Here is a 15,229-nt window from a genome sequence, read left to right on the forward strand (position 1 = left end):
CAAAATGTGGCCGAATCAATTCATTGATTTTGGTGTCACATAAGCATTATCAATCATGTGATTCCACTATGTGAAATTCGCGGAATTCATGTGACAAAATTAAATTTTGAAAAAAATCATAGTTTTCCAATTTTGGAGATTCGTGTAAATTCAGTTTGTTCATTGATTTAGTGATTTTCCTAAAAACATAATTTTCTATTATAGAAAATTAGTATTTGTAAATTGTTAATTTGAGAAATCTAATATTCACAATTTTCTATTTTGAAAAATCATTTTTATAAATTTCTAATTTGGGACTCATTATATTTGAAAATTTCTATTCTGAAAATTTTATTTTTTAAGTTTTCAACTTGGGAGCTCATCATATATTCATAAATTTCTAATTTAGGAAATTTCAAATTTTCTAGTTAGAAATTTCATATTCACAATTTTCTAACTTAGAAAATCTTCATAATTTATTATTTTAATTAACTGGGAAAGTATTTGTGTATGTGGGTTTTAATTGAAATATTACTACTTGAATTTTGGAACATGAGTTAGAATTAAGGTTTTTTTGAATATTTTCATTTTTGTGCGGAATTTAAGAAATCATGTAATATTTGAAATAATATTAGCTATAAGATTCATTTAGTACATTTGATATAAATTGATAATGATGGGACCCTAGTTTGACATTAATCTTTACCTATTGACCGTAGGATAGTTTGGATCAGAGTAGAGACTAATCATCTTAATCGGGCGGGTTCAGTGCCTGACACCTTCCAAAACTCGTAAATTGACCCCCTTACCCATTTCTCTTACTCGTGGACCAACCCAATCCATTTTGGAGTTATCTATGGTTTGTAGAACTAAAGTAGGTGGCGACTCTCTATTCTTTAAAAATTCACAATTTACCAATCAGACCCCTGTTCACTATTTAGTGGAAAACAGGTTGAGGTGATTTTCAATTAATCCTATGCTTGTTGTCCAATTTATACTAACTCCAATTATATTTCTCTTTTAACCAGTCAATCGGAGGACTAGAAAGTCATAGTTCACTAGACTAGGTTTCCCCTAACACTCTAGACAGAGAAGATGGTCAACTTTTGTTCCATAAAATCTTATTTTTCCTGTAACTCAATCAGAAGTGTAGTGAATTTTTCAAAGTAATCTTTTGATTTTTTTAATGAGGAATAAAAATAACATATGATCAAAAAAAAATTAGGACATGAACCTGAAATTTGAAATTCATATGTAAACAATACATACAAGGATTTTGAAAAAAATATTTCAAAAGTATTATTTTTTTAGAAAACTTGAAAATAAATTAACAATACAATATGTAATGTAATTGTGAGCTAACTTATACCCCCAAACAGACCTAAATGAATTATTGTCCTCAATATGAAGCAATAAAGAAATAGAGAAAATGTTAGATCACACTTGAAATGATTTTGGCATTAATTGACATTAATGTTAAAATTTATCTACAAAGATTGAACAGTTATAATATACATATAATCGAATAGGTTTTGTAAAAAAGAAATCCTACCTAACAGAGATAAATAACCTAACTAAGAACCTAAACCAAGAAAAGTACTTCCTTATCTGAATCAAAACCTTGTGCTTTAGCGCGAGCACGTGCTAGCTTCTCCTCGTGATAGGTCAAGAGTTGGTGCTACTGCTTAATGATGATCTGTTGATCATCCTTAATTTCTTTGTATGCTAATTGACTTTTTTAAAGTCCTTAAAAAATTTAGAGAATGTAGTGCAATGTTCCTTCTAAGAGACCTGTGCAAGTTAGGAGTCATCGTCAAAATTAAAACTTGGGATGCATTCTATTTTAGTCAGTGGTTCCTCAAATTCATCCCTTGCATGATCGTATCCATGAGGGTTATCATGCTCCTTTCTGTGAATAAGTTCCAGACCCCATAAACCTTGAACACATGTCTTGAAGGCACGCCCCCCTTGAAGTCCTAAATCCGTACTAAGCAGCCCTGGGTCCTTAAATTAGTGAGGGGACCTCGAGGTGGTGTTGGAGAATTTTTGACAAACAAGATAAGATAGACCCAAAGATTGACTCTGATTGGTCAAAGCGTTTGTGAGGGTGTCGAGAAGAAGGCAAAACATGCAAAAAATACAATCATGAGTCTAGTTGGAGGAGAAGATGTAAAGATGTTTGGTGTACAAAAGAGTCGAGTTTTGGGTCCCGAGAATGTTTTGGGTAACCCAGTGCCAACACGGGCATTGGTTCTTGAAAAGACTATTGGACTTGAGACTGCCATCTTCAATGCGAATGTTCTGAACATCAAGACCCAAGAAAGTGACATAGTGATCAAAAGTGAAAATGGGGGTCCAATACCCTCTTTCAATCAAAGGAATCCCTAGAATTGCCTCGATATTCATTTTATCAATGGTAAACTAGATTTCATTGAAATTGATGGTGATTGATGGAATGGAAGGATTGGCGGAGACGAATGATTTGTAGAAATTGTGAACATGCTCACTCCAATCATACACAAGCGATCCCCACCCTTGAGTGAGTATTTCATCTTTGAACCAAGCTTCTTGGTTAGAATCAAATGTATCAGTGAATGCAACCTTTGAAACATGGTACAAATTTTTTGGGCCATGAAAATGATGAGGAAAAAGTGGGCAACTTCTGATCAAAAGCTAGATGTGATGTGCGATTAGAGCATACTAGTGAGGATTATATGGTGGGTCAAATAGACAATCAAAGTCCATTACTTGATGAGTATTGGGGTTACACCTCCTAACGACGTCAGTTCGTTCAGGTTGTATTATAGGTTTTAGTTGAGCGTTAGGATTTTATTAGAGACGGAGATTTCTATAAAATCATGTATACTATTTACTTCTTTTGTACTCTGATCTACTTACATTAGTAGATGTATATAGATTTCTGCTGCTTGTTTATTTATGTATATATATATATATATACAGTGTATTATTGATATCGTTTATTAGGTGAAAAAGGTATTTGAGTGCCTTGGTATGTTAACATAAACATATGAAATCATTCTGAACATTTGAGGCGCCACCTAGTGCTTCTAGATATGACATGGGATTTTATGTTAATGTTTCGGAGGCGTCACACTTAGTCTGAGAGAAATAAAAAGAGGACAGGTGAAAGATCACAAGTTTTTTAGGGTTTTATAGAGTTTGGTCATGATATAGAGGGGGGTGCAGCAGTGGTCGTGATATGCAGAGAAAAGGTTTTGTTCGATTTTAGTTAGGATTTTTTAGAGAGAAGGAGACGAATGTAGATGGCTCGATTTATTCTTTGTTTTTGCATTTTAATTTGGGATGTGATACCAAATAAGCAAAAGAAGAGGGATAACACTGTTAAAATGCAAAAATTCTTCACTTAAAGCAAGATAACAGATCGCAATTGTTGGCTTAGATGATTAGGAAGCGGTTTGCTCGTCTAACATTGTTTGTCGAATGTCTCATATATATATATAAATGATTTATGTTTGTGTATTTATTAGTGTAGTTTCTTTATTACTAACACTATAAGTCACCAATCCAACCTATGAGTCATTTTTTATTTATTTTATATTAATTTCTAAATGTATTTTGACTTTGATTTACAATTGCATAATTTCTTAGTAGATTTATGATTTTGTTATTTGTAGCCTTATAATAAAAAATAGAGAATGTGAAAACCAACTTTCTTTCTTTAGGCTTGAATTGATTCATTAATTGTTTCATGCTCTTGTAATTAAGAAATTTGATAAACAATTCTGCCAAATCAATCATCGTTGCCATTTATCGTATATAGTGATCTAGATTGTCCAAATTACAGTTCTGGGGTTTCAAACTCATATGTATGTCTTCTTGTAAAAAAATTTTCAAATGGATTTTTACTTCAACTAACACTTGAATGGTTTCTTCATTCAAATATCTATTTATAATTGCGTGCATCTGATTACTATTGCCATCTATCATATGTGGTGGATTAGATTGTCCCAATTAAGCCCGTGGGGCTTTAAACTCACCTTTAGGTCTTCTTCTTATGTTTGTTTCACAACTTTTTTCCATTTAAATAAAATGACTATATCTTTCTATCAAATTAAACTTTCTAGTTGATTATTAAAATCTTAATAATTTAACAAAGATGTATCATATACTTGAAATTTGATATTTCAAATACAGATTTAAGGTCTCAAGACACTCGAAAAATGATACAATGAAGATCACCCTAATATCCAAGACATAATTGAGTAATCAAAAACCATCTCATCCATTAATTGTTATTTTTTAGTTCTAGAGAAACCATGTTATTCGATGAAGATATTATTTAAGTTATTTAGTTGAGACTAATAAAATAAAGATTTCTACTATAAATTCTTTTAGGAATATCAATCATTTAATATTATTCAAATTCCATTGCATACTTGCAAATAAGATGGAAATATATAAATGAAATATTGTTCTTCAATATCACAATTTCTAAAACAATGAATATTAATTTCATCCAACACACATGCACTTTCCTAGTACATTTAATTGGAAATAATCCAACCATTTGATTTATTAAGAAATTCTAACAAAATTCAATGAGTACAATTAGAGAAATATTTTATGCATTTATTGCAAAATTTCTTAGAGTTCCTCATTCTTTAAGCTTTCCATTACTTTAATTTTCTTTCCTCTGTATCTTTTTGTTTGCACATGATTCAAATGGTGAAGTCTGTTCATCAAAAGATTTTTTTTCATCAAAATCTGGAAAATCCTGACCATAGATTTTCTTAAGATTTATAATGAATTTTTTAGGTTGTTACTTCTGTACTTATTGTCATTTTTTAATTTATACACGATATTTTTACTTTTTTTTTTTTTTTTTTTTCCTTTTTGCTACTTTGCTCAAGTATGTTCTTATAGTTCTAATGATCATAATTATGTGGTCAATGATGAGTATTAGATTGAATAGCAATCATTGGCTTGGTGTTGGATGGTATATGTTTTACTAGTAATCCTAGGCTTGGGAAAGTGAGCTCTATTCGGAGGCAACCATATTAAGATAGTCAATACGAATCGTTCGTCACATTGACTCATCCAATATTCGAGATCACATTATAATATTTTGAAAATGTCATTCAAGTCGACTGCATTTGGCATATTTGTTATCAATAATCAATTTTCAATAACTTTTATGTTTGTGATATTAAATAGAAAAAATAAGACTTTGCAAATACTTGTGTAACTTACAATAAAGGATAAAGATAATTAGGGAAGCGTTTGAAGGTCCTAAAGAGAGCTAAACATTTTTTCAAATAGGATTTAGAAGTTTTGGAATGGGCTGATTTTTTATGAAGATGATCTCTATGATGAAGAGATCATCCTCACCAAAAATCAGTTCATTCCAAAACTTCTAACCTTAGTTTACAAGTTGAAGAATTGTGGACTGTCCAATTTTTGTAAATCACTTTTGATGTCGTTAGAAGTTTCGGAATGGGCTGATTTTTTGGTGAGGATGATCTTCTCATCATAGAGATCATCTTCACAAAAAATCATCTCATTTCGAAACTTCTAACCCATACATTGAAAAAATGTTTGATTCTCTTTAGGGCCTCTGAACGCCACCTTAATAATTATGACTTAAATATTAATATATTAAAGTAAAATTATTCTATTGGTCTTATTTTTTTAAGGCGAGATACAATTTTTTAAAACTACAAAGACTGTGCTAGAGTCACAGTATTGAAGATTCAACAAAATAGGGATCATGTGGCACATTGGCACAACCTTATATGTATGGGTGTATCTAGTACTTAATACAATACCTCGATGTAAACTTCACTTCCCACACTAATAATATTGTGATTGGATTACAACCCAAGTATGTTGAGACAGCTTAGATCACATGACGCATATCAATAGGGGCGGATAAAAAAATCCGTCGCTATTGCCACCACAATTTTTTTCTCCCGCTTTGTTACCCTCACAATTTTTTTTCCATACTTAGTTGCTTTGACGTGGACAAAATCCTAGCTCCACCCCTTGCATGTTAAGTCATCAAATAAGAATAATGTGTCATATCAAATCCATTTTTGATGTCATAGGTTAGAAAGATAATCGACTCGATATGACTTATGTGTGAAAGAATCGGAATAACAAAAAGACAAAATCGTACAAAATACAAAGCTTTACATGGTTTGACAGTGTGCCTACGTCCATTGAACAAAACAAGAATAATCACTATTTTCTCATACATTTTACAGCTCTAGAGATTTCTATTTATAAAATTAAGAGTTACTAAAACATTTAAATCTCTCCCAAATAAGAAATCCTCAAAAAAATAGAAAATCTTTAAGAAAATATTACACGACTATCCTTTTCATACTCTTTAAAAAAATTGGGTCGGGACAGTGCCCCCTTCACCCCATCCATTGATTGGGCAACGAGACCCTCGACGAGGACGCTATCCTCTCCACCTTCCACAACTCTACATAACAGAATACAAGACATTTGCACAACATTATGTCCATTTGCACAAAAAGGTCATCAAACAAATTTTAAATTTCATGGAAACATCGTGGCCTTGACCCTGCATATCATGTGGAGCACGTTTTGACCCAATCATATTTGGATTAGTCGGTCAAATTCTAAATTGACGTTCAACGCTATGCTGACAATTTCCAGGAAAGTCACTTCAGCATTTTCCAAGAAAATATTACTTTAATCAGTCGGGTATGTGTGGTTGACTTTCTTCTTCAATTTCAAAATTAAAAAAAAAAAAAAAAAAAATCTAAACCTATCTCAAACCCTAGCATTTTTCATATCAGATCTTTCAAACGGTTTACGAAGGTTTGTAACATTGTTTTGTCGATAGATTGAACGACGAAGGTTGAACAAATAATCAGAAAAAACAGACAATGAAAAGGGTTTTTGGTGTGAAAAAGGATAAAGAACCACCTCCATCGATTCAAGATGCCACAGATAGGGTAATTTTTATCAATTTGATTCGATTTATCTTTCGGTTTTTTTTTTTTTTGGATTATTCGTGTTAATCTGTTGCCAATGTTTTCATTTTAAATCGGTTGATCTAATTCAAGAAAGAAAAATTCCTCTGGGAATGTAGTTATAATTTGGCGTTTTAATCTTCCTTAATTTTACAATGATAGCTTTGTTTTGGTTAAATTATATTTCTTGCGGATTTCAGTATAATATGGCATTTCAATCTTCCTTAATTTTAGGATGATAACTTCATTTATTTTAGTTTCATTTTGTTTTTCTTGTTAAGAATCTGCATTAATATATCTTTTAAGGGAAAAGCGAATGTACGATATTGATGCCTATAAAAAAATGCTCTGGTGCACTGAATCGTGAACCGTAATCCGATCACTATGGTAGGCAGGAAATAATTGACAATGGTATTCTCCAGTTGTAGCAAAAATTTGGCTAGGGTTTCTGTGCCAGAATGGACTAGTGTGGATAAATAAGCTAATTTAGGAAAATAGGATTTATTTGGCGTTATGAGCTTGCAAAATAAAAATAGGGTATTTAATGTTAGCCCCGCTCACCCGCACGCCGCATTGTAAAATGCTTATTAGTAGGTTTACCGCAACTTTAGGTACAGATGCGTGATAGCGCCACACTCCTAATAGGAGAGTGGGAGTTACGTCCTCCTAAAATGTGCCATGTGGCAGATGAGATAATGAGAGATCTTGGTTAGTTTCAATGTGAGAAACTAATTGAGACTACTTTTGACATACAAAAAGTGTGAGGATATTTTGGAAGATTTTGTTTCTACTTGAGCCGGACCAAATAAGTCAAGATATTGTGGAAGAATCCTTGCCTTCTTCTCTTTGCAACTGGGTGTCATGTGGTGAATTGTTTATGCAGAACACCCTAGCTAATGCTTGCCTCTTCCCACTGCAATACATTCTTTTTGAGGAACGCCCTAGCATGAACATAATGGAATACCTATCAAGATTCATGTTAGGGGGTAGTAGATTTTTACACTGGGTACCGGCTGCCAATTTGATGCAACACTTCTCCTCTTGAATGTACCATCACTGTATAATACCTCTAACCTTCATCAAAAAATAAGAAAACCACCTCTAACCTCTCTAATATTAACTGAAGTAGATGAGTAGGTTGATTTAAGTCCTTACAGTAATGAACTTTTGGGCAAGGCTCAAGACTGAGGTTGGGGTTCACAGGGCAGCCAACGTGGGTCAGTAATTATGGCAATAGTGGGTCAGTTGACAAGGATTTGATTGCCGAAAAACAATGAATATCTCGGTGCCATTAAAACAAAAAATCCAGTGTTTTTTCTGTATGAAAAAATAAATTGTCTTCGACAGGATATTTTCCTTATGTATATCAGATTTGAAATTAGATACTTCAGCTTGACCTTGGTTATAATTGATTACAATGAGGGGGACAATTGCTCGATCCATAGTTATCATTTGTGGACGGGTACGACATTGGAAATGACACTTTTTGGTTAATCAAGCCCTGGACTTTAGTGATAACAGATCAAGGCTGAATTTGTGATTAATGAGCATCATAGAATGGGAAAACTGCCCCAAGAGTGATTTTCTCTGATACCACTGACGTGAACAAAATCCTAACCCTGAATGAATGATGTATGTTATGCATATCATGACTGAAAACTATTTTTCATATTACCAGAGTTCCTTGTGTGCACATTTGTGTTTGACTCTCTGTAGTAATCGTTAATGCTTATAAATGTGTCATAAAATAATGTTTGCCATTCTTTATAATCAATAATAGTTTTGCTTATCTGAAATAAAGATCATTCCATTGTGCCACACATTAAATCCAAATCAATTGCATGTGTTTCTTTTCTTTTACACTGATGCCTACAATATTTTTCAGATTAATAAAAGAGGTGAAACTGTAGATGAGAAGATCAAAAGGCTTGATGGTGAGCTCAGTAGATATAAAGAACAGATTAAAAAAACACGACCTGGTCCGGCTCAGGAAGCTGTTAAAGCTCGGGCCATGAGAGTTCTCAAGCAAAAGCGTATGTATGTGTCTTTCCCCAGCTATTATTCCTGTAAACAACTGTGTTTTGTGATTTTGTGCAGTCATAGTTCTAATTGCATTTGTAGGTTTTGTGATTTATGTTCCCCAGAAATATAAAAAGCTCAAAATTAGTTTAACGAAATTTGTTTTGAATGAAAGAGAGTACAAATTAAAGTTCGGCTCTGAAGAGAAGATCACAATCACGGATGATAGTGGAACAGAAAAAATCATTATTATTATTCTTAATCATAATATCATTATTATTTGATTTTTTTTTTTTTTTTTTTGGAGGGGGGGGGGGGGGGGGGGGGGGGAGGGGGTTGGGGTGGCTAGATCATTGGTTCTGGAATCGGTTAATGATTTTTTGAAGCACGTTTGAAGCCCCAAGGAGTAGGTCTATTAAGAATGTTGACGCGTGAACCTCTAAAAGAAGTAATATGGTGGTGCTGTTGAAGAGGCAAAAACAAATTTTTCGTCTGCTTGGATTTGAAATTATTGTTCTTTTCCTACATGATGACATGCTTAAGTTGTATCTCCTGTGAAGAGAGGCAGGATGCAACTTACACAGTGTGATGCTGATGTCAGCGTGGTGATGAAAGCATCTGCAGTGGTATCTTCTCAAAATCAAATCCCAAGAAGATTTGATTAACGGATTAAATCCCAATGGGGATCGTCATATCTAACAGGCTTTTGATCTACTTTTTCGAGTTTGAAATAACTGAACAATTTTAGCGAAAGGGGAGCCACTTTAGTGAATGTATCATTGTGGCGACAGAATTTGCTCCCAAAATGATTAGGAAATTGCTGTCCTGCATCACAAAATTTATGTTGCACTTCTCATGGAAGAGGGATGCAAACAAGTTAGATGGGAGATAAGACATCTAATTTGACCATATGGAAGGGGCCATTCTTGTATAATTGGGAAAAAAACTTGTCAAGCAAAACACAAATAAGGGAAGTAGGTGTAAGCTGTTTGCTTCTTCTTAATGTTTTGAGAGAAGTCAAATAACTTCCACAAACACTGTTCTTTATGTTTGGATACACATATACATGTGGGTACATTTCCTATGTTTTCTTGAATGACGATTACTTTGGACTGGTTAAAATCCATTTTGAAGTATCCGGGCATCATGGCTGTACACATATGGGATGCATATTTTTAGAATCTGAACGTAACTATGAGGTATCATCAAGTCACTCAAGGGCATGTGAACTATGACAGCAACAAGGGTTTTTAATCTAATTATATTTAATACTGGGTGTACATTTATGTGTGATTCACGAAATCTTTGAAGGGATATTATTATTATTATTACTATTTTGATTGGTAAAGATGGGGTAGTGGTTAGCATAAGAAGTATGTGTTCAAGGGGGTTTGAACCTAGGACGTGGGAACGACTCTCCACACTTCTTATCACTTAGCTAAGTGGCACTTCTTTGAAGGGATATTATGGTGGATGAGGTGCCCAGTAGTAGTGAATCAAGAGTACCCAAATTACTTGTAAAAGGACTGAATTGTCTTCAATGGTTTTGGCAATTTTGGAGAGAGTGAAGTGTTGAGGTGAAGCCTCCAGTTTTCTTTAAAATAGTAATAAATCGAACTTACTGCATAGTTCTTAGGGGTGAAACCTCAAGTTTTCTTTTACGTTTCATATATTTCCTTCCTTATTTTTTGCTCAGAAAACTTTGTGATTTAAAAATACAGTTAATGTGTTATATTACTGTATTCAAAGGTGCAGTATCAAACTCCTAATATATGTATGGCTGTGTGGCTATGTTGGATGCCAACAAATGTTCTATGTTAGGTGTAAGAGCGACATAAGCACACTTCTTTAAATGATTACTAATAGAAATTAAAAAGAAATACATAAATATACTAAAACTAAAGAAATGCATAAATATATTAAAAATTAAAAATTCAGTGAATGCATTAATCTCTCTCTCATGGGTGGAAATAAATTTTTTATTGTTATTTAGTCTTGAATTTTTTTTATTTTTTATACATGGGTATCAAGACTTAGTCTGACTATTCCCATGGACACATGAGTCACCCCTTCCAACACGTGCCAAGTGTACTGGCCTCTTAAAGCACCAGGGGGATGGCCAACGAGGGGTTTTGGACTCAAGACCTCTCCCTAGTAAACTTTTTTAGGCTTGAAAAATTTATCACTAGTAAACAAAGATTTTTAGTGGGAAAACATAAAAATAGTGAGAACTAAAACACTTGTCAGTAATTTTTTTTATAGAAATTTTGTAAGGTTGGGCAACCAAAAAAGGCCATGACTAGCATATTACATGACTTGTGCACCTTTGACATGAGGATCTAAAGGTGTAAGAGACCTGACTGAAACTTGCACTTGGCAAAAAGGGGTCTCTATCTCCAGATACAAAAGGATTTGATTTGGAAAAACTATCTTAGTGTCATCGATTGCCTCCTTAAAAAACCCCTTTTCTGAAGTTGAAATTAGATTTCGACAAGATACTAGCTGCAATGTTGAAATGAGATTGATATTCCTTTATTTACATAATTTCTTTGAAAAGTTTGTCTAGTTTAAGACCTTGACTGGTATTTCTTCATTCCACAACATAAGATTATACTATTACTTCATCTGCCTTCTTATCAGGTATGAAGGACAGCGTGATATGCTCTACAACCAGACATTCAACCTTGATCAGGTTGCATTTGCTTCTGAGGGAATCAAAGATGCTCAACAAACGGTAAGTGTTAAAGTGCTTTCTATAGTTATACTGCTTAAGTTTGAAAATATTATCTGGAAGGGTTTTATAGCACGTGTTACCCGATTGTATTGAGTATTGGTATAGTGTTATTAATTAATTGACTAAATTAAGGCTTCAAGGTTACAATAGTTAAATATGATTGATATACTATACATGTCTATATTCACCATCACCACCATCATGATCATCATCATTGCAAAGCCATATCCTAATTCCTAAAAATATGGAATATTAACATATTATCAATACGTCCAATACGTCCAATTTTATTTTTTTGACCCAATAGCCATTTTATATTATATCAGCATGAGCACCAGGGAGAGACTTCAATGGTCAGGGTTTGTAATGCTAGAATTCTTTATTGATTAATTGTTGTATTGGTGTTACAGATGACAGCTTTAAAATCTGCAAACAAGGAGTTGAAAGGAATGATGAAGACCGTGAAGATTCAAGATATAGATGTGTGTATCTCCTTATCCTTTTCTTGGTTTCCATGTCCGAAGTCGGCATTCACACACACCTTTATTGTTCTTTACTCACTAAAAATGTTTGTTAACTTCATATTATCTATAGAACATGCAAGATGAAATGATGGACTTGATGGATGTGAGTAATGAAATTCAAGAGTCTCTTGGTAGAAGCTACAGTGTACCGGATGATATTGACGAGGAAGAACTCATGGGTGGTAAGCTAATATGGACATTAATGGAAGTTCTTGCATTGTTAACGCTCTTCATGTGGTGAAGCGAACATGCCCTATTTAAGAGAGCTGCTATAGGCACCCCAGCTTTTACTTTCACACCCCCAATTAAAAATAAAGAAAATAAGTGAATGGTTGAGAATAAGTAAAAGTTGGGGTGCCAATAGATGCTCTTTTTTTTCCCTAGGCTTCTATGCTTGGGGTTTAGGATTTTATATGAGCCTAATCATTGTAAACAACTACTGAAATTGTTTGAATTAGTGTTATAATGTTGAGATTATAATTTGAGCCAAACCTTTGTGATGTTTGAAGAGTGTTTTAATCTTTAATTGGGGTGTGGTAAATAATTTAAGACATTGGGATGTAAGAAGTAAAAGACGGGGTGCCAATAGAAGCTCTCCTATTTAATATTACTTTTCTTTAATTTTTTTTATTTTATGTTTTGGTTTCATTATGCAGAGCTTGATGCCTTGGAAGCTGACATGGGAATGGAGACAGAGTCCGATGGGGTGCCCACCTATCTTCAACCTGAGAAGGAGCCAGATTTGGAAGCAGAACTCAACTTGCCTTCGGCACCATCGGGTCATGCAGCAGTACCACCCAACAGAAACAATGGCCAGGTACATTTTCCCTCCAACTGCATTTGTTGACAATATTGTCTATAAAACTGTCGAACTTCTTGGAAGTGACAATATTTTTTTTGATTTAGAAAATTATGTTGGGCACAAGTACTCCTTATATTCGCTTTATCATTGCTTGTTTTGGAGTCTTTTAATCGCCAAATACCCTCTTTTAAACCATTTTGACACCAGGGGTGCAATTGGTCGGTTCTGGTTCAATTCTTGTCACCAGAACCAGAGTAAGGACTGTTAATTTTTCTCGGTTTCATTTCTTATTGATATCGATTCTTAAATATAAAAAATTGTAAAAAAAATTCTTTATAAAAAGTTTCAATTTTTTATTTTGGCTCTCAATTGGTTTCATACAGCTCCAAGAATCGTCCTATCAGTTTTGATTTCTGTTCGGTTCCAGTTAAATGGGTACCCATTGACACGCCTAATTGACACATGTATAGTTATAAACCATCTTATCCTCGAACTGGTTCATGTTCATCGATCCAAAACCATTTATTCAAGAGAATTAGATATGCCACCGCCCAATAAATTACTTTGATCCAAGTATTCTTGAGATGCTCTGATCGATTTGATGGCTAAGATGGTATGATTTCTGTGATCTTTTGGGCTATGGACGTCCTAGAAGTGAAACATTGATTGGATGCTCTAGATCAAAAGTAATGTTCATATGGGTAGAATCTTTCATAAATTATGATAACTTTTTAGGTGATGTTCTCATTTCATTTTCTTTACTATTATTTTTTTTAAAACTTTACAGGCTGAAGACGAACTGGGTTTACCACCTGTGCCTCGAGCATCCATTCGTGGTTGAATGAGTGAGTCATATAACCATAATGTGCAGAATTCACATTTTATTTCATTTGACATCAGAATTCAGATTGATGCGGTGGATTCACCGTCTCTTGGAATATTGGGATGTTTCTCATGGATCAATTATTCAAATTAGATACACCATTGTAGTAGTAATAGTTGGAACTAAAATGGAGAAATTCCATATTTGTTGGAGAGTGTCAAGGGTGTTGGGACTGTCTTCTTATGGTGATATGTGTTTCTAGATCTTATAAATTCTTGCAGTTTCTCTTCTATGAACTATGCTGTCAAGACAGATGTATTTGGTCCCTAAAGAATCAATAGTTTCAAGAAGTCAAATATAATTATTAAAATTAAAAGTAGATTAGTTGCTAAATGTTATATGGGGAAAGTGAAGGTCTAGATTATATTTTCCGCTATGAATACAAGGTTGTACTTGGATTAGGGAAAATGTGAATCCATTTTCACTTATCATGAAAAAGACTCGTAAAGTAATGCAGAATCCCAACTGTTAAAATTAGGGGTGCTACTTGATTCGATTCGATTCTATGGGTTGCCAATATCCTATAAATCTGGTTGGAAACGACATATTTTTAATAAAAATAAATAAATAAATAATAAACATAAAGTTTCATATAAGAAATCATTAATTTATCCATAAAGAAGTCCTTAATCTGTATTCTAATCCTAAAATAATTCATGATGAATATGTATATTTATTCATTATATAAGGATTTGGTTTGGTTCTATACAAGCCTTGAATTAAGAATTGAACCAAATTGATCAGTTCTCCATTTTTTAACCTCGAACCAAACTACAACTTGTTCCAAATTGAACCAAATCAGCACAAAGTTATCGGTTTGATTTTTGGCTTGAATCAGATCAAGTTGCACCCCTAGTTAAAAATATGAAATCTAATTATTGGGATAGAAGAAAGGATATATCACGCATTTTTCAGATAAATATTGAAACAAAATAGCTGAATTTTATGTTTTGATGATCAGAATTTCATGTTTTTTGATGAGTACATACCTCAACCCTTAATAAATAAATAAAAACTTAAAAGGAAAATAGAGAAGACTCAAGTTAATACTATCTATGGTAAATTTATTTTTCTACACACGTTTTTTTAGCTTTTTACTGATGAATGTTTTTCATGAAAATCCCATTTTACTTGGTCCACTATCCTGAAAATCCATTAAAAAAAAAAAAAAAAAGAAAAAAAAAAAAGGGAAAATTATTTAATGGACCAAGGCTCTTTCTAATAAATATCCCTAACTTTTGGAGGGTGATTTGATTTCAAGTTGGTAAATATTTCCTTCCTTAATTTTATAAACTGTCCAAA

General features: G+C 33.2%; 1 protein-coding gene across 1 annotated transcript; it reads left to right on the forward strand.

Moving 5' to 3' along the window:
• The first annotated feature begins 6,725 nt into the window (after positions 1 to 6,725).
• Positions 6,726 to 14,246, forward strand: LOC147394001 (vacuolar protein sorting-associated protein 60.2-like). The gene is made up of 7 exons (XM_086454314.1): positions 6,726 to 6,947; positions 8,851 to 9,002; positions 11,625 to 11,718; positions 12,129 to 12,200; positions 12,313 to 12,424; positions 12,899 to 13,059; positions 13,832 to 14,246. Exons 1-7 carry the CDS (start codon positions 6,879 to 6,881, stop codon positions 13,883 to 13,885), a joined length of 714 nt encoding a protein of 237 aa, XP_086310440.1. The 5' UTR covers positions 6,726 to 6,878; the 3' UTR covers positions 13,886 to 14,246.
• The last annotated feature ends 983 nt before the right edge of the window (positions 14,247 to 15,229 follow it).

Source organism: Akebia trifoliata, chromosome 9, assembly GCF_017979445.1.
Source record: "Akebia trifoliata isolate Shusen 1 chromosome 9, ASM1797944v1, whole genome shotgun sequence".
Classification (NCBI taxonomy): domain Eukaryota; kingdom Viridiplantae; phylum Streptophyta; class Magnoliopsida; order Ranunculales; family Lardizabalaceae; genus Akebia; species Akebia trifoliata.